We start from the raw sequence: 23,505 nt of genomic DNA on the forward strand, positions 1-23,505 counted from the left end.
TGGAATTGGAAGAAGACGTATACAATAACAAGCGCTCATTTAAGCGCTTCAACATATATTGAGTCGGATAATCGGCGAAATCCTGGGTTTGGGTCAAACTATGATATCCAAGGTGTGTACCCTGCAGTTCCAGCTGGACATAAGTAGCCAATTGAAGAAAAAAAAAGATACAACTTACTAGGCTTTGAAATTCCTTGGAATTTCAATATTTAGATTTGAGACATTGTTAGACATTGTTACATACTGTTACATACAAAGAGTCGCAAACAAAACTTGATGTTTTGTATCAAGAACTCCAAGATCACTGTACATAGTCTCTCTAGATCCTTAAGTAGCTTTTTGGATTCGTTCGTTACAGTTCGTTACGCGAGGACTACGCGAGGTTCACGCGTCACTGGTGACGACGCAAGCGGTACGATTTTTACCCAACCTTAAAGGAACCGCGTCAGTTTCCTTTCAGGTTTCCTTTCCTGCGACAGTGTATCCCCTATATACACTGATCATTGTTGAGTACTTGATAGTAGGCATGCTAAGCAGATTTTGATTGCATCGATGTCTATCAATGTACTGTACTATCATCTTCTTACTATTCGGCAATATCTGATATGCCTTCCTCGTGTCTGCAACACAATCAAGTTCACGACGCGCGATTACGCATTTACCAGAGTTCTGCCAGCCACGAGTTGTTGGTAAAGGTGATTCTGCATCGACTTCCTATCCTATGAGCGACTCTGAACCTTCCAGATTCATTTTGTACATCTAAACCTGCTGTAAGACGCTCCAGATTATTTAACCTCATCGTTGCATGCATGATTCTAAATGAAATAAACGTAAATTGTTAACGGAAAGAATAGATCGACATATGAAAAGGTGAAGAGTCCTTCATTCAGAACCTGAACCAACTTTTCGCAGATTGTTCAGCTGCTAGTTTCTTGGCCTAAAACAGCGCTCGTTAGTGAATCAGGCCCTCTTCACAAGGGATCAATCACACCTGATCAACCATGCTACGACTTCCAGACTCCAAAGAATTGAAACGATCTTCCAGATCACCCAGCATTTGCCTAGACATATTGATTATGTGAAAACAATCCTTGAATATTGTGGATGTTACGCACCCTCTTTCATTGAGGGCAGAAGTTAATCTATCATACAACGAGTTTTGCGTCGCAGCGGCTTGCTTCGCAATTTGTGAATGATCTCTTGCTGCATCATTGGCCAATGCCTGGGATCTTGGTTGCTGTATAGGCACAGGTCTGTCGGGCCCACCCACTAGAAAACAATCACTATTCAGTCAATTTGAATAGTACATAAATGGTAACCTACGCAGAGCATCGATTTGAGCGCCAGTCATTGATTGTCCGAAGTTGAACCATGAACCCAAGATGGATGTAGGCCCTAGAGATACGGGTTGCGGCTGCGCAGGAACCACGGGTTTGGTACTGAGTAGGTCAATTGCGGGTGTTGTCTCGACGCGACGGAAATTGAACAACGTCCCGTAAGTCGCTTGGCGTATCAGTCCGTTTTCTGGATTTCGAGTCCACGCGAAGAAATCGCCAGTTTCATCGACAGATATAGGCCTATAGCAGAAAGTAAATAAGACCAGCGAATAGAACAAAGGGAGATAACGCACAAGTAGGTTATCGGTGGAAGAGCCATGTTGTGCAAACACTCTAGGTTTGGTAGAGAATAAGCCCATGCTTCATGATTCTCTGTAAGTGCCACCAGAGCGTAGGAGCCTGCAGATCAATTGGGCATCAGTAGGCTGACCACGACGATGTGCAACATACTCAGTTTCTGAACAATTTGAACAGTGAGAACTTTGCCCATTTTATGATTCCATTCGACTTTACTAATGCGCTCGCCGGTGATGTTGACATTACAGCGAACACCCTTCGTTCCGGCCATGACAAGTAGAACCGGAGCGCTAGGTGATATCAAGGAGGTATCCAGAGACGTTGCTAGCCTTGACCTATCGGCGGTACACCGACTTCCATTTTTGCTATTGATGACGAACATGCCTATAGGGTGAACAGAACCGTCGAACTTCACCACTTCTTCAGTGGGCTTCCAAGAGGAATCTAACGATCGACCAAACGTGAAAACTTGAGAGGCACCCGAATCATGGCCAGCAATGAGCCGAAGCGCGAGGCGATCCTCTGTATGTAAAAGTTAAGAGTGGAAACAAGTTGTGGCGCTAATATCCATACCTTTGTCTGTGGGACTTATGGTCCACTCAAGAGAAGTTATCGGATCTGTGTCCGTGCCCACATGTAGGCCAATTGAATGCCTGCTCTTAGCTTTCACGCCATGGCGTAGAATAACTGTCGGACCCCTCATGTCAATCACAAACAAACACCCATCGGCATAAGCAACAGCAAGAAAACCTGGGCATTTTTCAGTATGTGTACACCATCGTTTCTGATTTGACGATAGCCTACCGACGTCTGCAAGAGCACATGCTGATACCTGTCCCCGATTTGGTGAAAGAGCGAAGAATGGAGAGAATCTTGAAGTTGAATCAGGACTGGGAAAGACATGTCGCAGAGATAACAGCTCTGGATCAAGAAGCTCTTCGAAGGGAGGAAGAGGGTCTGGGGGTGATGTAAATTGATATAAAATAACCATTCCCGAAGATAGGACCACTGCGCATTCGAAAGACTCCGCCGCCATCCTGACATATTGAATAGTATGATCTTGCACAGGTAGCTTGGAAGCCACAAAAGGAGCCATGAGGACAACATTGGTATCGATAGTGAGATTTGGCAATGAATTTGGAAACTCGCAATCGATGGGGTCCGGTTTGAACTTTTGAACCAACTGAGCGCTTACATCCCAGATTTGAACTGAAAGATCAGCATGCCATGTAATAGTTATACGAGGAGGTTGATACTAAAGTTGAGCTGTTGAGTATGGTATGGTTTCGATTATCATTGGATTTCATACCTTGGAAATATGATCAACAGGATCTGACCACGCGTAACCAGCTTTGAGGCTCAAGGCATGCGCGGGAGCGTCGGTTTGGACCAGAAATGAATATGCGTCTTTAGTCAACGTTCGAATCACACCTCCCAAAAGCCCGCTGGTTCCGTTACTGAGATATCCAGGGAGCTGGAGGCGACGAGGGTCATTGTTTATCTGTAAGTCTTGCAAAGTGTTGGCCAAATCATCAAGGGTATCTCTTCCTTCCTCAACCGGGTGTGGATCATCGTGGGCATGTTCAGCAAACGCGGGTGGAGGGAATTCGTAGGCTTCGACTACTCGCGTCCCGGCTACAGACTCTTTGACTACTAGGATTGAAACTACATCAAAAGATCCAGTAAAGTGAGGACTCTCGCGCGGTATAAGGATATAATCGTGCACCGTCCCGTGGATTTCATAGAAATAAGTATTCATAGGTTCAACTGATGTTCGCATGCTCGATCTTATGTATGGATGTAAAGCAGGAGTAGTTGATTGAGACACAGGAGGGTCTGTGGGATTGAACGCAGGTAGCCAATGGACAGTGATACCTGGAGGATCTTCCAGACTTAGACCACCTAAAATGACAAGAGCGGTTTCACCACCCCTAGGATCAGATGAATTTGGAAAAGAGCACCACGATAGTTTGAAGATAGGCTCTCCGCTGAAAGCCGCAGTTTTTTCACCTTTATGGGCAAGATGTGCTTCCAGTTGCTCTGCATTGACATTTTGCACGTCGAGATCGTTGAGAGTCCGCACGAGCAGAGGCTGGTCTTCATCCTCAATCGCCCAAAATGCTATGGACCCATCCGCATATCCAACGGCGAAGAAATGACCAGCTGGATGTACTGCCATGCAGGTCGCTTCAGGGCGACGATGGGTGAGGATATCCTAGTCATAAATATGAGGATCGTTGTCAATTTTTGGAAGCTTCCCAATGCCAACTCACATTACTTCCATACCCCCACCCTCCTGGAGCTCCAGGAGGATATACAAGCTCATACGTTCGAAGAGTATTGCGATTGCTCTGGAGACCCTGAGCGAAATATACACATATTCATAATGAAAGACTCACTAGATCAGACAGTACAACACCCCCTGCAGCAGACTTCCTCAGAATAGAAAAGGTTGCATAAGCTTAAAATGGCGCACCCCGGTAGATGACAAACAAGAGGTTCAAGTCTCGAGGATGTGTCAAAGTATCTATCGCAATTCCACTTTCTTACCGCTCAATGAAATCAATAAAGATTCGGAAACATGAAATGCTTACGAAGTTGGCGTAGCAATCTCTGGCATTCCGCTTGCAGCCATTTTCTCTTCGTACAGTGTCCACATGTTCGGGATACGATAAGATGATTTGCGAAGGCATTCCAAGTCATAGGTTAGGACTTCACCAGCTTGAAGGGCAACGAAAGCCTTGGATGTCAATGTTAGCAGCATCGCCTAAGGATCGAACTACGGATAAGACCAACATGCGAATGAGACGGTGAGATGGTAATTGAGCTGCGAAACGATAAGGGAACAAACGATGAAGGACAAAAGAGCCTTCCCTCACTTCGGCTGGTCGAACCGTGTAGTCGCCAGAAGTTTTGGTTGGCCGTAAGTCGAAAGATCATAGATATAGAGCTTGTCGTGATCATCTGTGATAATACAATGTTGACATAGGATCATTTGTCAGAGGAGCTTGCATACCAAGGCATAACAACTTGAAAGTAGAAGGTGAGATGTGAAGTGTTTTCACTACGTTAAGGTCAGGAAGTGTGATTTTGCACGTAACGCCTGGCTTTCCCAGCAGCTCGATGCTTCCAGGAGTAGCTAAAATTCCCCTGAGCTTCCGCTATCAGCCTGAATTATGAAACACGCACCAACTGCCAAAAGACCAGCAATCGGCTCGTACGCAAGGGCAGTGACTTGCGACGCATATTCAATAGTCCTCAGTACTCCAGGATTCCAATCTTGTGGTTCATGCAAGTCGAGAGAGAGATCGATAAACGAGTCATGGTGTTTAAAAAACATGCTCATTGTATGTCAGGCTCATCAATGATAATATATCATCGACTTCAATACATAAAGCACATGTATAAAATGCATCAAGGAAATACGTTCAAAGCGAGAAGATGTGCGAAAAGGTGCGCTAATGATACAGAGTATGTCAATTGTCCAGTATGTATATTGTAGAGAGTCAAGTATCATTATCTCATGGAAAGTCTCGCTGTATTGTAGCTGAAGAGGCTCCGCGTATCTTTCCTAACCAGCTACGTTTTTTTCCGTCAGCAGGCTGTCCTACACTGGGCAAGGAAGCGCCATTCGAATAATCAGGCAGACTAGGAGGGGATTTTATGAAAACGGGATTGGAACGCTTGGGCGATGGCATAGGAATTGTAGGTCGATTTTGATGCCGTGCGGGTGTAAATCCTGTTTGGATATTACTGAGGACTCTGCGAATCTTTGGCGTTGCGTGTTCGGACCCTTTCTCGCCATCTCCTGGAAGGCTTTCTACTGTGAAAGCCTGTGGAGGGATTTCATATCCTTCAAAGTCATCAGGTGCTCGACGCTTCTTGCTTTGCGCCGCAGGAGCGGGTTCAGATTTGGGTTTGTCCTTCTTGGGTGACATGGCCCTAAGCACAGGTCCTAGTACGTTTCGCCTTTCTGGAGTTTTAGGTCTGGGCAACGCTGAAGGCACGGACACTACTCGGTTTAATCTGTCGGGAACCGCAGGGGCCGACACCCTATCGGAAGGGCCAGGAGTACCTACCATAGTATTTGAACGAGGGCGAGACGTGGATGCGGAGGTCGGAACCGAGGTTGAAGGAGACAAGGAAGATGTCGATGCGGAGGCGGGAGAAGATGTGGAAGGAATGCGCTGCTCAATCGTCGGAGCAGGAAGGGTGGCTTTGGCGGCGGCCAGTTTTGTCTGAAGGTTAGACACTTTCCGAGATAGAGACTCGACTTTCGTTTTCAGACTCTTGTTTTCCTTCATCAACCTGAAATAGCATATTTTCAACTTGAAGCAGTTTACCAAATCGCCATCATCGCTTACCCTAGTTTGACATCATCGTTTTCTTCAATTTCCTCGCATTTTCTTCTCAACAGGTCCTCCATTTCATTGATACGTTCCTCTAGTTCAGCAACCACGCTCTCTAGGTCCGGACGACCCTTCAAAGTCTCCACCTCATGGTGAAGTTGAGAAACTTCCCGTTTATGTTGGGTATTTTGGAGACTGAGATTAACCTCGGCTGCGCTGCAAGCCTTCTCGACCTTGGCTAAGTGGTTGTTGACGTTCTCTAGCTCAGTGCCCAGGTTTGCAATCGTGAGTTCACTAGACGATGGTCAAACTACGATTCCAGAAGAAATGCTTGGGATGCCTACCTCTCACGGATTTGACTCTCCAGATGGCGATTCAGGGATAATGATCGTTGATTTTTGGCTTCGAGTGTCGTCATTTCTCTTTCAGCAGTTTTCTTCTCGTCTTGCAACGTCTGGATTTGCGCAACCGCTTTCCGAATTTGTGTCTCAAGCGCCGAGACGTTCTGACCCAGTTCATCTACTCGCAGCTCTGCCTGTTCTTGACATTCTTTGGCGCTCTGGAGCGCTTCTTCGTAGAAAGATCGATCCTGAAGACGGCCGTGAGCTTCCTCCTCCAACTTTTTCTGCAACGCGGAAGCCTGTTCTCGAGATTGATTGGCGGCTGTCGATTCTTCTTCGAGTCGTGTCTGTGTTTCCGCAAGTGCATCGCGCGCTTCAGCCAGGACCTTTTCGTGTTCTAGACGAGCTTTTACCAACTCGTCAATGTTACGCTGAACAGATTCATCGGATTTGTTCAGTTTTTCACGTGTAAGAGTCAATTCCAAATTTGCAGCAGCCACTCGTTCTTCCAGTTGCCGAGCCTCGTCCAAGTGTTTCTGACTGGCTGTTTCCAAGCTTTCCTTGATCTCTTTCAGGAGACTGAGCTCACGAATCGCCTCCCGAAGCTGTTTCTCTACTTGAGCCTTTGATTCGGCAGAGTCTGCTAATGACTGCTCATGTGTGACCTGGGACGAGCAGTGTCGGGCCTGGAGTTCATCGAAAGCAGTGGTTACTTCGACTAAACGCGACTGCAACTGCCCGAGCTCCTCGACATGCTTCATCTTTAGTTGCACCAAGTCTCCCTCCAGATCGTTGAGAGCCAGGTCCTTGTCTTTCTGAATTATTTGTTGCTGAAGATCCTCCAGAGCCACTCGATGCTCGGTTTCTTTGAGCGACAGCGAAGAGCGCGCGCTTTCGAGCTGAGATTCCAGCAACGCAATCGTGTCAGCCCGCTGCTTGATAGTGCTTGACGACTCCTGTTGTAGATTCTCCAATTGGGATGTAAGAGTAGAAACCTCAGTGACGCGGGATCCGAGTTGATCCTCGAGTTCTCGAACTTGTCCGGATAAATCAATCTTCATCTGCACGAGATCTTCGGTAGACATTAAGCTCCGGGTCAATTCTGCCTGCGATGACGCTAAAGATTCGGCTGTTCGTTTTGCATCCTGCTCCGAGGATTGCAGACGTTGTTTCACGTCTTCGAGAGCTTGGTTGAGGGTCTGTACATTATGCAGCGTATTATCGTGCTCTTCCAAGAGGCTCTGCATACGTGCCCGCATTTCCTCAATCCGACCGTTCTCCACAGTCATCTTCTCCTTGGTCCTAGCCGAATTCAAAAACATCACTTCGATAATGGCCTCCTGCTCCTGATTCCTGTCCTCGAGGAGATTTTCCAGACGCTCTACATCTTCTTCCAACTTTTCAATTTTCAATATTGCTTCGTCTCGCTGATCCCTCGCATCCGCACAGTCCTCGACCATGGCATCTTTTTGAGCCACTATCATTTCCATCTCTGTTGTCATTTCGGCCAATCTTTCCTCATGCAGCCTCAAGTTCGTCTCCAACCTTCGTATGTCATGCTGATGAATACCGATCTGTTCCGTGCGGCGCATAACGCGGCCTTCCAGTTCTTCTATCTGGGAGCGAAGGGTTTTCGTAGCTTGGGTTGATGGCATATCAGAGAGTTGGTGGAACTGGAGTTGCGTATAGCGCGATTCTGCTTCGGTAAGCTCTTGTCGAGCAGAAGCAATTTCGGAATCGAGATTAGTGACCTGCACGCTGAGGGAATCGCGTTCGGACGTGACAGTCTCAAGCATCTTAGAAATTCTGACCACCGATGCGTTCAAATGGTCAACCTCATTTCTGGACTCTTGCTGTCCGATATTAGCATCGTCAAGCTTTGTGCGCCACTCCATGTCAAGGGCTGAAAGACGAGACATGGTGTCATTCCGTTGAGTGGTCGTTTCTTCAAGTAGTTGTATCGTGGTCGTAAGCCTGTCTTCTGTCTCGTGTAACCGAACTTCCGTCAAAGCAAGTCGGTTGTATTTTTCTTCATATGCAGAGCAAGCCGAATTCCGCTGCACTTCCAACTTTGTTCGATCTGTCTCCAGATGACCGATAACAAGGCTGCAAACCAGTGCCAAGCCTCGTAGGCGCTTGATTTCCTTCCACTGCCCTTCCGCTGTTATCATGCCGTCTTGAGCTGTCTTTTCCTCTTCTGAAGGGGTAATGCAGATGGAAGGAATGTTGTGGTCGAACTCGGGGGAAGCAGGAGAAGCGGGTATGGAAGAAAGAGAAGTAATTTTGGCTTCGAGTGCTGCGATAGTGAATTTCGACTCCGTCTCGAGGAAATGCATATCTCTTCGAAGACCATTTCGCTCGCCTCGAAGACGATCGACCGCACCGAGTAATCGTTCCATATTTGCTACAGCTTCTGGATTCAGATCGGGTGTAACTGCTGGTTTACTGTAAAGTTGATGAACAAAGTTGTATCATTCAAGATGTGAATGTCACTCACCTTCTGAAATTTTGAATATCCGATGAGATTTTACTCTGAGTCTCAAGCTCAGTGATTCTACCTCTCTCTTCTTTCAAGTCGTTGAGGGCCTTTTCCTTCTCTTGCACCAGCTCAAAATTCTGGCCCTCGAGTTGGCTGACGCGTGAAATTTCTGATCTCAGTTTTTCCTCGCACTTGGCTAATTTCTCCCTTAACAGAGGTAGGTCGTGTGCATCTCCAATGAGACGTTCTAGCGCTTGAATCTTCGCATCATCTTCGTCAATGCGCTTAATCAAGTCCTCCTCCCTCTCGAGACCTCCTGCGCCACCCTGCTCCCGAAGGTATCGTAATTCTTCTTCCCGCTCTGCAAGCACATTTTCCATTTCTACCATTCGAGTTTTCAGTCGAGCCTCCGACGCCATCTGATCGTTGTTCGCCTTGAGTGCATCACGCTGAGCGACTTCTAATCTGGCTTGAATGGTTTGCACTTCGGTGCTGCGGGAGACGAGTGCGTCGCGAAGTTCCGAGAGCTCATTCTCGAGTGTGGTGATTCGGAGATTGGATAGCGAAGATGATCGGCATCTGGCAGGTGTTCTGGGCGTATTCTGAGGGATTACTACGGTGGCCTTCAAAGTTGATTCAAGCTCTTTCACCCGAGCTTCCAATTTCCTCTTTGCCTGCTCCATCCTCCCAAGTTGCGATTGCTGTCCCTCCGAACCTTGTGATAATGAGACGAGGGCGTTCTCCAGCTCCTTCGCCTCGAGATCCTTCAGTCGAAGTCTTTCTTCTGTGGAAGCTAGGGCGGCAGACGTATTCTGCACATTTAAGCTCGAGTTTTGAAGATCCAACGTGGCTTTATTTAGAGAGGTCTCAAGTTGAAGCACTCGAGAGGTTTCGGTATTCAACTAACAGAAGAGTCAAAAGATGGCCCTCTAGTTTCCACAGAAAGTACCTTTTGCATGGCGTCAATCATAGTCTGTTTCATCTCGTCCATTTCTTGGGCCTTCCTCATGAGTTCGCCCTGTTGCGCCGCAATCTGTGCATCTTGAACGGACAGTTAGTCTTTCGAATAACAGAGTCTATGACCACATGCCTTTGCTTGCTAGTTTGTCCTTCATCGCCTGCATGCTTTCTGAGACGTCGTTCATCCCAAGAGTGAAGATGGACATGGCAGACCCGGGGGACGATGACAGGACGATGACTTGCAACCGTCAACGATCAACCTTGGTAGCACGTGGAAACCTTGTCATGTGACCGCGCTTTCTAAATACGTCACCGTGAACAAATCGGCAACTTGTTTTTTTGAACTCTACTGCGGTCCATGCTGTGATTCATAGGTAACTTGTGGCTACTGATATCCGCCGGCATTTTCTGAGGGTCTCTTCGATAAGGAATTTGAATATGTATGTTCAAAAAAGTTTCAAACTGCTTGAAGTCCAAGAAAAGCAACCGATGTTTCTCCAGGTTTCTCCATATCTCTCCGATAAAGAAGCTCCAGGCGCACACTGGCAGTGCGTCCTGGCACAATCCTTCAGTAGCCTCCAGTGAAAATCCTGTTTCATCCTTGATATGAGGTGTAGATGCCCGATATGGAAATGTGAGGTATACGGCAACGTGCTCCACATTGCACGGATATGAAGCGGTGGTACATACAGATAGATATGACACTGTAAGGTTAACCTTCGAGTTCAACCATAATAACGAAGCCTCCGTGCAATTCAAGGAACAGCTGCATTGGAGCAGGAATTTCCAGTCACCAGTACTTGGCAAGCCTAATCTAATTCTACGTCGAAAATATGAGTGACGTCTATTCGCGTGATGTATCGCGTCGAATATAAATAATGTATGTATATAGCTCCGAGATCTCCAGCTAGTGTCCACAGCTTTCATCATCCCCTGATTTCTTTATAGTACCAAGCTCGTTATTGTACGTCTTTCTTTCTTTGCGTTATCCATTTCGCCACAACCTACAACCTTACAGCTTCGAAATGTCCACTGGCGCTGAAGCTCCTTCCCGAGTCACTCTTTCGCTTGGCCATCTGCCTAGTAAAAAGAACATTAAAGCACCATGGCCGAGGACGCCAACTAGAGTGAGCGTCCATCATATACAGGATACATTTCAGCTGAGTATATGCTAGATCGACCCTAACAACCCACCATGGCCTGCATTCCGAGGGTATCATGAATATTCCTTCGCCCATGCCACTATGCAATCACGTCTACCAACCATCCTCGGCAAGGCCATCGATGATACTACTCGTACTCTCAACGAGCAATCATCCGAAGACAAGGTCATCGATCTTGTACAATGCATCGAGCGCATGGAGAGACTTATGACCGATCTAAGTGGAAACGCAAAGCTACGTCCCATCCTCGATGACAACGAGGCTGATGTGGCGTTGTGGAACAAGGAAATCGCAAAGTACTTCCAAGGCATGTACTGTTAGATTGAACGACAGGTATCTCGTCTAATACATACTTTTAGGCAAGGACTTCATGAATGCGCCTTGGTTGTTCGCAGAAGCATACAAGTATCGTCGCCTCAGGGAGTGTTTCAGTGTTTCCAAGTTCTGGTCTGACTACGATGTTTTCTACCGTCAAAAGGTTCCTTCTACCCATATGTCCACTTTCTCTCTATTTGACAACATTGAACCTTAGTGTGATACCTTTTCACGTTCATCCGACGCTGTTTTCGAGTTATCCTTGCGCTTTGCTGAGCCCTTCGCCATCGCTGATAAGCTTTCCGCGGAGGAGAAGCTCGAAGCTGAACGATTGATGTTCCTTGAGCTCACCCAAGGTACGTTATGCAATATCGTTGAAGCAGTGTGGCTGACCATGTTATTTCAGTCTGTCTATGGGGTAATTCGACTGATCTTTCGCTGCTCATCAACATGACCGAAGAGCAGATCAAGGCCCTTCAATCTACTGGGGGTGCACATCTCGCCGCGACGGAAAAGAACATTCTTGGAAACCACCTGGGAAAACTATGGGATACCGTCAAAGAGCTCCGAGAGAAAACGAATGGACGCATCGACTTTGTACTAGATAACGCTGGGTTTGAACTGTATTGTGACATGGTTTACGGTAAATGAATCTCTTTCTTCATTGTTTTCACCCTTCCTCATGGATCTTGTCCAGCCGATTTCCTTGTCCAAAGCGGTCTTGCAACAGAAATTCACTTCCACGGGAAACGTTATCCGTGGTTCGTTTCAGATGTCACCAAGAAAGACTGGGAGTGGCTGTTGAACACGATGGTCTATGGACAATTATTCCCTCAAGCTAGTGATGTCGAGTTGGAGTCGCTGCGACGCCTCGGAGCTAGGTGGAAGGTAAGAGACTATTTCTCGATCGCAATCTACTTGTCAAACTTGATTCCAGCGATATGAGAAAGAAGGCAAATGGGTCTACGAGCAACATCCATTTTGGTGCACCGGCTACACTTTCTGGGATCTTCATTCGGAAGCTCCTGATCTCTTCCTTCACCTCTCGCGATCCGATCTTGTCTTCTTTAAAGGTGATTTGAACCACCGAAAGTTGACGTATGATTGCGCTGCGCCTGCTTCGACGCCTTTTGAGGTGGCCATTGGACCGATGGCGAACAGCGCTGGAGCACCCAAGATCGCGAGCTTGAGGACAATCAAGAGCGATGTGGTAGTTGGTCTGGGTGACGAGGGTGATGAGACTGCTGAAAAGCTGGATAATGAGGAGCCTGGTTGGAAGATCAGTGGAAAATACGTGAGTAGTCTTCAGTGATTAGTACCGCAATGGCTTTCTGACTCACTGTGATTTGCTTCAGGCTGTTGTTCTTCTTTCTGAAGGTCGTCCCGGGGAAAAAGTTCGCTTTGCATAAGGACCCCGTATCACCGACGAACGCAAGCAAGATCGATCAGCAAGCTGTAGTGTAATAAACAGTCTCTTGGTGTACTTTTTCGTTATGTAGATTATTGCTGTTTTCACAAAAGTTGGCGCCTCGGTCACACGCTTTACTTCTTGGCTTCAAAATGATACCGAACGAAAACATCGATATCTCACTCGTTCCTCGACCGATTACTGTAAAATTTAGTGCGTTGACAAGCTGTAGTATACGCTCAGAGCGCCCCATGGTTATTTCTCCCAAAATATATAATTTTACAAATCTCAGCTATCAAATGGTGTCAAATGAAAACACAGATATCTTGCTCAATCCTCCACCAATGACTGTAATTTTTAGTGCGTTGACAAGCTGTAAGGTATCCTCAGAGCGCCCCATAGTTGTATCTTGAATGGTGTGACCCAGGCAGTAGAAGTTGAGGAATGTCACATATGGCCGGAAAATGACCCTGAACTATCAGGCGACTCATTCCTCGCTGTTTCTCTTTTCATTGTCTCAATGGGCAATAAGAAGCATGCTAAAAGAAGGCAGTCTGGAAGCCGCAAGAACAAAAAATCAACTCAGGAAATAGAAGAGGATCAACTGAGCAGTGATGAATCACTCACTCCCGATGCTCCCCTTTGACCACCTCGCCCCACTCCAAAACCTTACCACAGAGGCATACCAGCTTACGATGCATGTCACAGCAATTTAGGTGCTGAGATTGATGATACCGCTGCCGCTAGACTGCTAATGTCTTTTTCCGGAGTCTCTCCATCTGAAAGTCAGGCAACACCAGCACGTACTCATCCGTATGGTGTCCGTCTATCAAATGAGCTTTCATCCACAAAGACAAGTTGCGCAGCCTGATATAAGCGTGAATATGTTAATTTGAACTGTGCTCGTTTGAATTCATCTTGTTCAATTGCAACACGAGTAATCTGTGATATACGGATAAATGATGAGAATGTCAGTCGAGGACAAGATATCGTACCTTCTTGAGCTTGTATCCAGTCTGCCTAAGTGTCCTCCATATTGTTGTAATGCTAACCTGTGTACCTCGTCGCTCCTCTAACTGTTGCTTCAATTCATCAAGGTACATGTCCGGTGTGTGTGCAAGTAACCCGTGAATAAGCTGGTCCTTCCATTAGTATTGCTTCTATACACAAGCTAAAGAACAACATACCTTCATATCCTCGATGCTAATCTTCCGTTTTCTCCCTCGAAGGTCAGTGGTAAGAAGTAGAGTGCCTTGGAAGCGTTTCCGGTGTTGAGACAGGATGCGTTGCAGTGTCCGACGTTTGCATGCTGATTTTGTAACAATCTCATCAAGAGACACACAATTGCGACGAAGGTTGATGATTGTGTGGCGAAGGTCTTCAGATAGAGGCTTTCCGCGAGTCATACTGCAGTGAGATGGGGTGTAACGTCAAGAAGGCAGCGCAAAGGATAGGACAAGCAGTAACAAACAGCTTCGAATTGATTTCGCTCTACCACATACTACAACTATGGGGCGCTCTAAGGATGCCTTACAGCTTGTCAACGCACTAAAAATTACAGTCATTGGTGGAAATTTGAGCAAGATATCTTTGTTTTCATTTGGCACCATTTGATAACTGAGATTTGTAAAATTATATATTTTGGAAGAAATAACCATGGGGCGCTCTGAGCGTATACTACAGCTTGTCAACGCACTAAATTTTACAGTAATCGGTCGAGGAACGAGTGAGATATCGATGTTTTCGTTCGGTATCATTTTGAAGCCAAAAAGCAAAGCGTGTGACCGAGGCGCCAACTTTTGTGAAAACAGCAATAAGATTGTATGTTGTATCATTCAGTATATTTTTAGAGGAGAATCGGATATTAGAAAATGGAATACGAAAAAAAAGGAATGCGATTATTAGTACCGTGTTAGCAATCATCGTTCTCACGCTTCACACTTCTCTTCCCTCCGTCAACAACTTGAAGGGTGTGCACCTCTGAATCGGTGGTATGTAAGCTTCTTTTCTTTGAGGCGACATGATGATTGTGGTTCCCTATTATACGAAAACTTTTGAGCTTGCTCTTATGTCTTCATGAGATCACATACCGGGTTTACTGATACAAAACAGACTCCGTTGTTTTCTGTCACTTGCTGACCCTTTCTCTTTGTATCCGCTAGTGAGGACTGGTGCGCTGCGACTTGCTGGGATCCGGACGGAAGGTGTGTCTGCTCCTTAATCACCCCTCCATTCTGTCTAACAACATCTCTTGTAAACAATTAGCAGGTTATCGGAGAACCTTTCAAGCCCTCCAGATGTCCTCTCAATACCATATCGATGTTATAGCTCCCAGTTCTATAATCCTCTTTACCATTGTCTACGACATCGTATCTGTCTTTCATGCCGTTATTCCAAGCACATTTAAGCTTCTTTGGAAACATATCTCCTCGCCCTTCCAGAACTTTTTGACACTTGATGATTTCGATGAGCCCGCCGGGAAACCTCTTCCCAAGTCACAAATTAAACTTGTACTTCTGTGCATTCTGGGTATCCTCCAGTCCAGCGGCTGGCTAGGTTACCTCGTGTACACGTGTGTCAACGACGATGGGACGAGTACCATGATTAGGGCTCTCCTGATTTTCATAACTTGGGTGCGGGATCTCAACTTTCCCGCATCAACCTATGTATTGAATTTTGATATAGTTTTATGCGTCTATGAGGGTTTTATTCAAGAAACCAGCCACTCCGCCATACTTGCTAATTCTGTTCGCATCTCTCCATATCTTCGTTTCCTTCTTCAACCTTTGTTTTCGCACCCCTGAGGTTTCCCTATGGATCGGTGCGCTCAATCTGGTCATACCCGTTTTGTTTTTGTGGGTAGCTGGGACACTTCCTTTACGAGATACTCCTCCTGGAGAAAGAATCGCCAGCAAAAATGATGTATGTTATGATGCTGCTCTACTTTCTTCGTTACCGATGAACAGTTTGTATCTGTAGATTCCGTCTGTAAATATGACCTGTCCGGAAGACAACGTCACGCTGTGGTCCTGGTTGACGTTCTCCTTCGTTGAACCAATTTTTACTGTCGCAAATGAGGGAACACTCAACGAGGGAGATGTTTGGAGTCTCTCGCCATACTTCAAACACAAGAATCTGTTCAATAAATATCTTAGATACCAGGAAAAGTCAGTTATTCTGGCGTTGAGTCTTCTTCTGATTACTCACTGTCGTGCGATGTAGATATCCGACGCACTCTCTACTGCGATTTTTGCTGGTCTCAAACTCGCTTGACCTTATACTTGACGTCGCTCTGGAATTATGGACTGCTGTGATTGGTTGCTATCTCCTTAGTTGTTTCGTTTGATAGCATTTACCCTTATTCGTCTACTTCACAGGATTCGTGCCTCCCTACGCTCTCAAAGAAATTCTGTCTGTGTTGGCAGATGATACACCAGAAAGCCGTCAAACTGCATACTTCTGGGCTTTCATCACTTTCCTGGCTCATCTTTCGTTCGCTCAAAAAGATCTAATTCAGCAATGGCACACAAGGCGATGCTATGAACGAACTCGGGGTCAACTTTTCTGTGCTATTCATTACAAGTGAGTAATACATTAACCATGTCTGTTCCGTTCCCTGAACCTAAATCTGATTACCAGGGCTCTCAAACGGCAAGATGTGGCTGGACGTACCGACGCTGAAGAGGACAACAAGAGTGCTGATTTAGGAAAGATTGTGAACCTGATGCAGTCCGTCCATTCCGTTCCGTGAATCAGTCTTACCAGATGACAAAATTATTGCCCAGAGGAGACTCGTATGCAGTTTCTCAGAGGTTTTGGGAGTTTTCTGCAATCATCGCTTCCCCTGTACGCCTGGTCATTGCCTTAATTTTTTTGTACAAGTAAATTTGTTGCACTGTGTCTATTCTCTTGCACTAATCACACATCAGAATTTTGGGTTGGACAGCACTTTCAGGCGTCTTAATCGTTCTCATCGCCTACGTTCTCAACTATCCTCTGGCGAAATACAATATTTATGTAAGATTAACCACTATCACCTCTATAGACACGCTTCTCACAAGCTTTCAAGGTCACTAGGCAATCCTGGAAAACCAAGGATGTGCGAATGTCCATCGTAAACGAACTTCTTCAAAACATACGCTTCCTCAAATTTTATGGGTGGGGTAAGGCACACGCTAACTTCACGAAGCAACCACTCAATCAATACCATACAGAGTATCATTGGGGCACCAAGACCGCGGATTGCAGAGAAAATGAACTTAGCTGGCGCGTGAAGGAAAATATAGTCGACACAGCAATCTCGTTCATTTGGTAAAATCACTCTTGATCTGAAAATAATTTATCGCCAATTGTCTTATCCTAGGACTTGGATGCCCTCTGCCACGGCTCTAGTGTCATTCTTAAGTTATACGTTACTAGCCGGGGAGCGTTTAACAGTATCGACAGCATTCACTGCAATAGCCCTATTTACTCAACTTCAAGAACCTATGACAGCTCTACCTGGGCAGTTCTTCGCAATGTTACATGGTCAGTCAAGATTCACTGGTCTTCGTATGGACATCCTATTGACATGTCCACAGCCTATGTATCCATGCAAAGGATAGAGCGCTATCTTGCTGAGGAGGAAGTGCCGGCTTGGGTGTCTGCCTTTTCTGTAGCGACAGCTTCGGAGTTGAATCCCGAAGTTGGATTTTCGGAAGCCATTTTCGAATGGCAGCCCAAAAAAGGACCTGATATTCCAGACGGTTTCCGCCTTGGCCCTTTAGATTTTACTTTTCCAATCGGCAAGGTTTCGCTCATCAGCGGTGCGACGGGATCTGGCAAGAGTGCTATCCTTGCTGCGTTGTTAGGAGGTGATCTACAATAATTATGTCTAGATCGCATTTTTGATGTTCAAGGATCGATGCAGAAATGCAGTGTTTATCGGGTCATGTTCATTTGGACAAAAGAAATCATCAAGTGGCCTATTGCGCCCAAAGTCCCTGTGAGTGCCTTCAGTTATATAAATTCCTGCTTACTGATTGCGCAGGGCTTGAGCACGCTACGATCCGGGACAACATCATATTTGGATCGGCCTTTGGATTTGATGAAACTCGCTACCAAACGGTCATCGAAGCATGTGCTCTAAAACGGGATCTAGAAGTATTTGACGCAGGAGATCTGACTGGTATGCAATTCATGCAATCCACCTCTTCATACACACTGCTCATGCGTACTTACAGAAATTGGTGAAAAAGGCATCACTCTGTCAGGCGGACAGCGTGCACGCATCGCGCTTGCCCGAGCGCTCTATTCACAAGCTCGAGTTATTCTGCTCGACGATCCGTGAGTGTTTCAGCCCATGCCTTGAACCTTGTCCTCTGAACATTGCGTAGTCTTGCTGCAGTTGATATGCATACAGCACAGCATTTGGTGAATAACTGTTTCGCAAGTGAACTAGTCCGCGGTCGAACCGTTATTCTTGTCACCCATCATATTGGAATCTGTCTACCCATTTCGTCCTACCTTGTCGAGTTATCCCATGGGGGCGTTATTCGCAAGGGTCGAATACAAGAAATCGAAGAGAGAGTTTTGCAGAATGTCATTGAAATTGAAGACAAACCCTTTACAACCGAAGATCATGCCGATCTTCCTGTCCCGGAACAGGTGAACGAGGCGGATGTGCTACATGATAGTAAAAAACTGCACCGGAAACACCCGCTCAAGTCAAAAGATGGCAAATTGATTGAAGCCGAAGCTCGTGCAGAAGGACGTGTCTCCCTCAAAACATATCTGACCTACATTAGAGCTGCTGGTATAATGTCCTGGGTATTCACGCTCCTTTTGATGCTTGCGATCCGCGCGATCAACATTGGAAACCAGGTAACCGTGTATTTGAGTTTGTGTATGAGTCTAACAAAATTTCAGGTCTTCTTAGCAGCTTGGGGAGAAGCATATCAAGAGAAACATCCCGCGTTAGATGTCAGAATAAAGTATCCCTGGGACAGCTTTCCCTCTCCTGATGACAATGTGAAGCCTTGGTTGATGGTATATTTTTACATATCAATGGCAGGCGCCTTCTGTGTTCTTTTCTACATTGCTCTTGGATACTATGCCAGTCTACAGGCTTCCAGAAAGCTCTTCATGAAACTTCTGAACTCGCTTATACGAGCATCAAGTAGATGGCTCGATACTACTCCCATAGGTTAATCATTAAATGTCTTGCTTACTTACGAAAATTTCCGTTCTCATTTTTTCTTCAGGTCGAATTTTAAACAGGTCGGTGTGTTTCTCTTTTCTTGACCAGGAGTTGTACAATGATTCTTCAGGTTTACGACGGATATCAATACTATTGATGGCGCTCTCCAAAATTCTGCAAGAAACTGCCTTGCTGGCGTCCTCAACTTTCTCGCTTCGTTCTTGGTCATATTGATCGTAATTCCCACTTTTGCCCCTTTTGCTCTCTTCATAGCTTGGCTTTACATCCGCCTCGCTCCTCCTTACATCCGGGCTTCTCGCGACCTCAGACGATTGGAATCAATATCACTGTCTCCGGCTTTCGCTGGCTTCGATGAGTTACTACGAGGACTTGCGCACATACGGGCGTTTGGAATGGAGAAACGTTACCAGAACAGCTTTTACGCAAAAGTAGACAAATTCCAGTCATTTGACCATTGTTATGTAGGTCTTTTCATCAATGATGTCCTTGACTATGTGTCACTCACATTCCATTAGTGGCTTGTAAATTGTTGGCTGCGTTGGAGATATGACTGTTCGTTCTTTACACATTTGATGAGTATAGCGATCTCACAGTAACGATTGTAGGTCTTGGATCCGTTATAGTTTTGCTGTCGACCTTGTTCGCTTTATGGATGAAAGTTAGAGATGGTTCGACTGCGATCGTCATTGTTCAAGCTGGTGTATTCGCTGAAGCTAGCCGGCAGCTCGTAAGGTAAGATATATGCTATAGATAATGTATATGATCATTTTTAATTGTTTCCTTAGGGTAGCTGCTCAGTTGGAACTAGACTTCAACAGTGTAGAACGAGTCATTGAATACCTCGACATTCCGCAAGAAGCACCAGCCATCATCGAGGATCATCGACCACCAGCATTTTGGCCATCGAATTCGGGAAAGTTAGTTGTAGAAAATTTGAGCGTGAAGTATGCACCGGCCCTCCCTGCTGTTCTTCGAAACCTATCATTTTCCATCGAGCCCTCAGAAAAGATTGGGGTGGTGAGTGAGCGCATTGTGAATCCTGCTACACGAGCTCAAGATGTAATCACACCCTCTCCTCACTAGGTTGGGAGAACAGGTTCTGGTTAGTGGCTACTAGTCCTGTGTTCACCGGGGCTACCTATACTGACCAAATTATCAAGGGAAATCAACTTTGGCTATGTCTCTATTGAGAATCATTGAACCAGTGGGTGGAAGGATCATGTACGTGGTCATAGACCCATTGTTGCATTTCTAGCTCTGAATTGTGGGTTCGAACAGCATTGATGGTATAGATATATCGACGATAGGGCTCGAAGACCTTAGAAAGCGTATTGTGGGTTTCTATTAACGTCCGCCCTATCATTGTGGATCTAAACTTCGCGCGTATTGTATAGACAATCGTTAGTCAAGACGTGTCCCTGTTTTCTGGGACGTTACGAAGCAATTTAGATCCCATGGAAGAGCACAGTCCAGAAGAGTGTACCGAGGTGATGAAACGCTGCCACTTAGACTCTGTGATCGTCCACAAGGAAAACGACGGCAATGCCCTCCTAAATATGCCCGTCAATCAAGGTTCCTTGAGTGGCGGGGAAAGGCAATTGGTGGCACTTAGTAGGGCAATACTGCGGGGCACGAACGTCATAATAATGGATGAAGCTACATCACAAATCGATGCTCAACTGGACGAAAACGTGTGTGCCTTTTTGGATATTCTGGGCTCTACACTCATGTACGTTACATGTTCCCAGATCCAAAATACCATCCGAGAAGAACTGGGAGGAGCAATCGTCATAACAATTGCACATAGACTGAAAACAATCATCGATTACGACCGCATCCTAGTATTAGACGACGGGGAAATTGCAGAATTCGGCACACCGAAGGAGCTTCTGAATAAGGATGGTGGAGTGTTCAAGGAAATGTGTCGAAAAAGCCCCGACTGGACAAACTTCAAATCGCTCATTAGTTAGTCACGTGGTGTCATGCCCTTGTAGAATCTAGACTAGCCGGTAGACCTCTTTTTGTTGAAAGTTTCTATAGATACGTTCTCCGTGTTATATATCGTGCCTTGGGCTATGCGAAATTATTCTCTCTTCCTTCTCGCTGTGTTTATTTTCCGCTCACAAACTGCTATTTCTCATCCGCTTAATCGAAGTTCGGCATTGCTCAAAACTAGGCGATTCGAGTTTTCACCGCTGTTTGGCCCCACTCCCGTCTCTGATAGCAGTCTGCTATCTTCCACTTCAAGATTCGAAACTGATACAGGAAAACTGAACCCAACAACGACTTCAGGTACCTCTCTGTCCGCTGGCGGAACAGAAAAACACCAAAGCGGCTCATCGATATCCACCAGTGGTGAAGACGATGAAACACACTCTGTAATTGGCACGCTTCCTCCGCTTCCTATCACGTTTAGTACTTCGCTTGCGACCACAACCAATGTCCTAACGTCGTCAAGTATGTCTTCGTATTTCGAACCAACGGCCTCGCCTACGAACTATGATAACTCGCTCAGTTCTATATCTATCCACGGAGACAAGGAATGGAAAGTAATCGGAGTCGGGTTGATTGTGATCGCGTCAATTGCAAGTATGATTCTTTTGACTGTTTTTTTCGAGTCCTGGTGGGGATTTGTGAGAGATATGTGTGGTAGGAAGAATTCTGGACGAGGCGTAGAAGAGATGATCCTTGATTCTGAAGAAAAAACGTGGCAACTAAACTTATCGAGTCAAGATGGACATCGGTATCCTTCCGCCACTTCAATGGACTCGATGAAGACTCATCAAACGCAGAAGACAAAATCGCCATATCCATACCCTATTACGCCCAAGCCGCTCTTCCAGCCTCCTTCATATTTTCGACCTACATGCGATCCGCATCCCCTAGATCCACTATACCGCCGCCCTAGTGTCAGGACGCCGGTCATCAAATCGCCCAGTATGCTCCCCTACTCCTGATTTTCTCTGTAACCAACACTGCTATCGTGTACTGTTTAACTCAATTTCCTTCCATGGCAAGCTGACGCCCCGGAATTTCTATGGCTGTATTCTGAGTACTATACTGTGTGGTTGCATGTAACAACGGTTGATTGAATAAACTCGTATAGTATGTATCACTTTATTGAAATTTGGCTGAATACAGTACACGATAATATGGCGTATGTCACTATGTGGCAGTGGATTCCTGTAGATGTGCTTGCGCCATGCCTTCACCACGGCCATTACTCACATCTTGTCATATTTCATATACCAACTCTTCCACGACCAGCGAAGGCACATCTGTCTCGCAGCCTGCAGGCCTTGGAAGTACGACTGCCCATTTCTTTCACTCCCTTGGCTCTTTCGCTGTTCGCCGGATCGACGCACACATTGTGAATCGACGTCTCCTCGATATTCAAACCAGATTTCCTCACAGAAATCATGAATTTGTCCCCGATGATGACTATAATGTTCTCATAGAAGTTTCTAGGTCTGTCACTAAACATTCTACTGCGAGCTCACCTTGAACAAAATCCATTCAGGCCTGGCATGTCCTATGATGGTTTTTCAAGACACAGAGCCTTGCAAGTACTTTCTCTCCAGATCGGGCGTGAACAAGTTGCTCAACTGACGAGGCAATTGTTGATCACTTGGCAACAAGAATGGCATAAAATTTCGGGCGAATTGACAATGCTGTTGAGAGAACTTTGGAAAGAATGGTAAATCCTGTAAACACCTTCTGAACCCGTTCTAAACTACGGTGACTGATTATGCCTGATTATGCCTGATTATGCCTGCACGGTAGCTCGTCTTCAGGGTCCAAAATGTATACAGGATTTGGCAAATATACTTCACATTCAGAGCAAACACTACCGCATCCTGAGCGCTCGTTTCTGAACTTCTGCTTGCAATTATGTCAGGTCGAGCCAGGAGTCTTTGCGTCTGTTATGGATATCGTATGGCGAATTGGGCCAATATGCAGTAGTCACCCTTTGACAAACTTGTGTCGCGAGTTCCGCTTAGGGCTTCAATGCATGCCTTTGTCGATCCTATCATATCGGTACTCTCCTCATATGCGTCGGGAAGCGTGGAATTATCTGGGCCCCGGCTTCATTCAAAAGAGGCTCACATCACTCACCCTTGAAATTAATCTACCTCGAGAATCACGCAATGAAATATTCGATGCCTGCTTTGACATCCTTGGGTTCTCTAGGTAAGTCATTGATTGTAGGTGATGTGTGTCAGTCCAACTGTTACCTTCTGTGTGTTGCCTGTAGTCGATCGTCTTTTAACCGGTGTTATTTACAGTTCCAACGATGACTTGTCTATTCTAGCCATTGACTGCCTTGTCCGAATCATCAAATCCGGAAAAGGATTGTGGTGGGAAACCTTGTCAGATGTGTTAGCAGAGAATACATACCAAGATCTTTCTGATGTTGTCGACTTAATGTTGAATGACTCGTACGTGCATACAAAACTGGAAAAGACATGTATACTCATTGAAGATGCACCAAGTCCACAATATCGGGAGTATTCTTCTAGCCTTTCACTTGGACAGACCCCTACTATTTTTCCGCAATCTCCCGCCAGTGGTTTCAGTATTCAAGACTGTTTTATCAACCTCATTCTACACAGTATCGCTAGTAACCCATCATTCAAAAATACACTCTTGAATACTC

At 45.9% G+C, this 23,505-nt stretch overlaps 7 protein-coding genes across 7 annotated transcripts; 5 read left to right on the plus strand and 2 right to left on the minus strand.

The window, feature by feature from the left end:
* Positions 1–623: 623 nt before the first annotated feature.
* On the minus strand, positions 624–4,973 carry C8R40DRAFT_1076251 (lethal giant larvae like, C-terminal-domain-containing protein). Its single transcript, XM_046226917.1, has 17 exons — positions 4,824–4,973; positions 4,651–4,773; positions 4,431–4,598; positions 4,229–4,374; positions 4,111–4,175; positions 4,034–4,056; positions 3,908–3,985; positions 2,944–3,849; positions 2,439–2,889; positions 2,208–2,384; positions 1,788–2,156; positions 1,631–1,736; positions 1,324–1,577; positions 1,116–1,269; positions 992–1,061; positions 904–937; positions 624–815 (listed from the first exon to the last, which is right to left on the minus strand). Exons 3-17 carry the CDS (start codon positions 4,596–4,598, stop codon positions 796–798), a joined length of 3,021 nt encoding a protein of 1,006 aa, XP_046092130.1. The 5' UTR covers positions 4,651–4,773; positions 4,824–4,973; the 3' UTR covers positions 624–795.
* A 4,101-nt stretch (positions 4,974–9,074) lies between these two features.
* Positions 9,075–10,343, plus strand: C8R40DRAFT_13411 (uncharacterized protein). Its single transcript, XM_046234134.1, has 3 exons — positions 9,075–9,141; positions 9,198–10,203; positions 10,265–10,343. The coding sequence occupies exon 2, from the start codon at positions 9,372–9,374 to the stop codon at positions 9,957–9,959; it is 588 nt and encodes a 195-aa protein (XP_046092131.1). The 5' UTR covers positions 9,075–9,141; positions 9,198–9,371; the 3' UTR covers positions 9,960–10,203; positions 10,265–10,343.
* Positions 9,949–11,005, minus strand: C8R40DRAFT_13465 (uncharacterized protein). The gene is made up of 2 exons (XM_046234136.1): positions 10,958–11,005; positions 9,949–10,885 (listed from the first exon to the last, which is right to left on the minus strand). Exon 2 carries the CDS (start codon positions 10,691–10,693, stop codon positions 10,073–10,075), a length of 621 nt encoding a protein of 206 aa, XP_046092132.1. The 5' UTR covers positions 10,694–10,885; positions 10,958–11,005; the 3' UTR covers positions 9,949–10,072.
* On the plus strand, positions 10,789–12,650 carry C8R40DRAFT_1157547 (uncharacterized protein; the record flags this gene model as incomplete). Its single annotated transcript, XM_046229636.1, has 8 exons — positions 10,789–10,890; positions 10,939–11,233; positions 11,286–11,404; positions 11,459–11,597; positions 11,648–11,884; positions 11,939–12,129; positions 12,179–12,535; positions 12,597–12,650. The coding sequence occupies 8 exons, from the start codon at positions 10,789–10,791 to the stop codon at positions 12,648–12,650; spliced, it is 1,494 nt and encodes a 497-aa protein (XP_046092133.1).
* A 2,296-nt stretch (positions 12,651–14,946) lies between these two features.
* Positions 14,947–20,818, plus strand: C8R40DRAFT_1179547 (pleiotropic drug resistance ABC transporter; the record flags this gene model as incomplete). Its single annotated transcript, XM_046232946.1, has 27 exons — positions 14,947–15,282; positions 15,335–15,571; positions 15,629–15,816; positions 15,872–15,966; positions 16,027–16,231; positions 16,289–16,378; positions 16,435–16,530; positions 16,579–16,666; positions 16,719–16,812; positions 16,864–16,960; positions 17,013–17,176; positions 17,230–17,502; positions 17,559–17,633; positions 17,679–17,816; positions 17,872–17,974; positions 18,025–18,511; positions 18,557–18,833; positions 18,892–18,907; positions 18,958–19,309; positions 19,364–19,400; positions 19,454–19,580; positions 19,634–19,865; positions 19,932–19,950; positions 20,009–20,069; positions 20,127–20,181; positions 20,243–20,539; positions 20,597–20,818. The coding sequence occupies 27 exons, from the start codon at positions 14,947–14,949 to the stop codon at positions 20,816–20,818; spliced, it is 4,461 nt and encodes a 1,486-aa protein (XP_046092134.1).
* A 100-nt stretch (positions 20,819–20,918) lies between these two features.
* On the plus strand, positions 20,919–21,957 carry C8R40DRAFT_1076290 (uncharacterized protein). Its single transcript, XM_046226918.1, has 2 exons — positions 20,919–21,140; positions 21,202–21,957. The coding sequence occupies exon 2, from the start codon at positions 21,308–21,310 to the stop codon at positions 21,803–21,805; it is 498 nt and encodes a 165-aa protein (XP_046092135.1). The 5' UTR covers positions 20,919–21,140; positions 21,202–21,307; the 3' UTR covers positions 21,806–21,957.
* A 693-nt stretch (positions 21,958–22,650) lies between these two features.
* C8R40DRAFT_1064802 (uncharacterized protein) lies at positions 22,651–23,368 on the plus strand (the record flags this gene model as incomplete). The annotated part of the gene is made up of 3 exons (XM_046225586.1): positions 22,651–23,039; positions 23,135–23,287; positions 23,332–23,368. The coding sequence occupies 3 exons, from the start codon at positions 22,651–22,653 to the stop codon at positions 23,366–23,368; spliced, it is 579 nt and encodes a 192-aa protein (XP_046092136.1).
* Between the last annotated feature and the right edge of the window lie 137 nt (positions 23,369–23,505).

The sequence above is a fragment of the Lentinula edodes genome, assembly GCF_021015755.1.
Source record: "Lentinula edodes strain Le(Bin) 0899 ss11 chromosome Unknown C8R40scaffold_1, whole genome shotgun sequence".
In the NCBI taxonomy this organism is placed as follows: Eukaryota; Fungi; Basidiomycota; class Agaricomycetes; order Agaricales; family Omphalotaceae; genus Lentinula; species Lentinula edodes.

Excerpts from the sequence above, each read along its gene's own strand:
- C8R40DRAFT_13411 (XM_046234134.1), top strand. The coding sequence starts at position 9,372 with ATGATCGGCATCTGGCAGGTGTTCTGGGCGTATTCTGAGGGATTACTA.
- C8R40DRAFT_13465 (XM_046234136.1), bottom strand. The coding sequence starts at position 10,693 with ATGATGAAAGCTGTGGACACTAGCTGGAGATCTCGGAGCTATATACAT.
- C8R40DRAFT_1076251 (XM_046226917.1), bottom strand. The coding sequence starts at position 4,598 with ATGATCACGACAAGCTCTATATCTATGATCTTTCGACTTACGGCCAAC. Across the intron at positions 3,986-4,033 it reads GTGTTGTACTGTCTGATCTA|AGCAATCGCAATACTCTTCG; the intron begins GTGAGTCTTTCA and ends CAGGGTCTCCAG. Across the intron at positions 2,890-2,943 it reads CTGTTGATCATATTTCCAAG|TATCAACCTCCTCGTATAAC; the intron begins GTATGAAATCCA and ends GCTCAACTTTAG.
- C8R40DRAFT_1076290 (XM_046226918.1), top strand. The coding sequence starts at position 21,308 with ATGTCTTCGTATTTCGAACCAACGGCCTCGCCTACGAACTATGATAAC.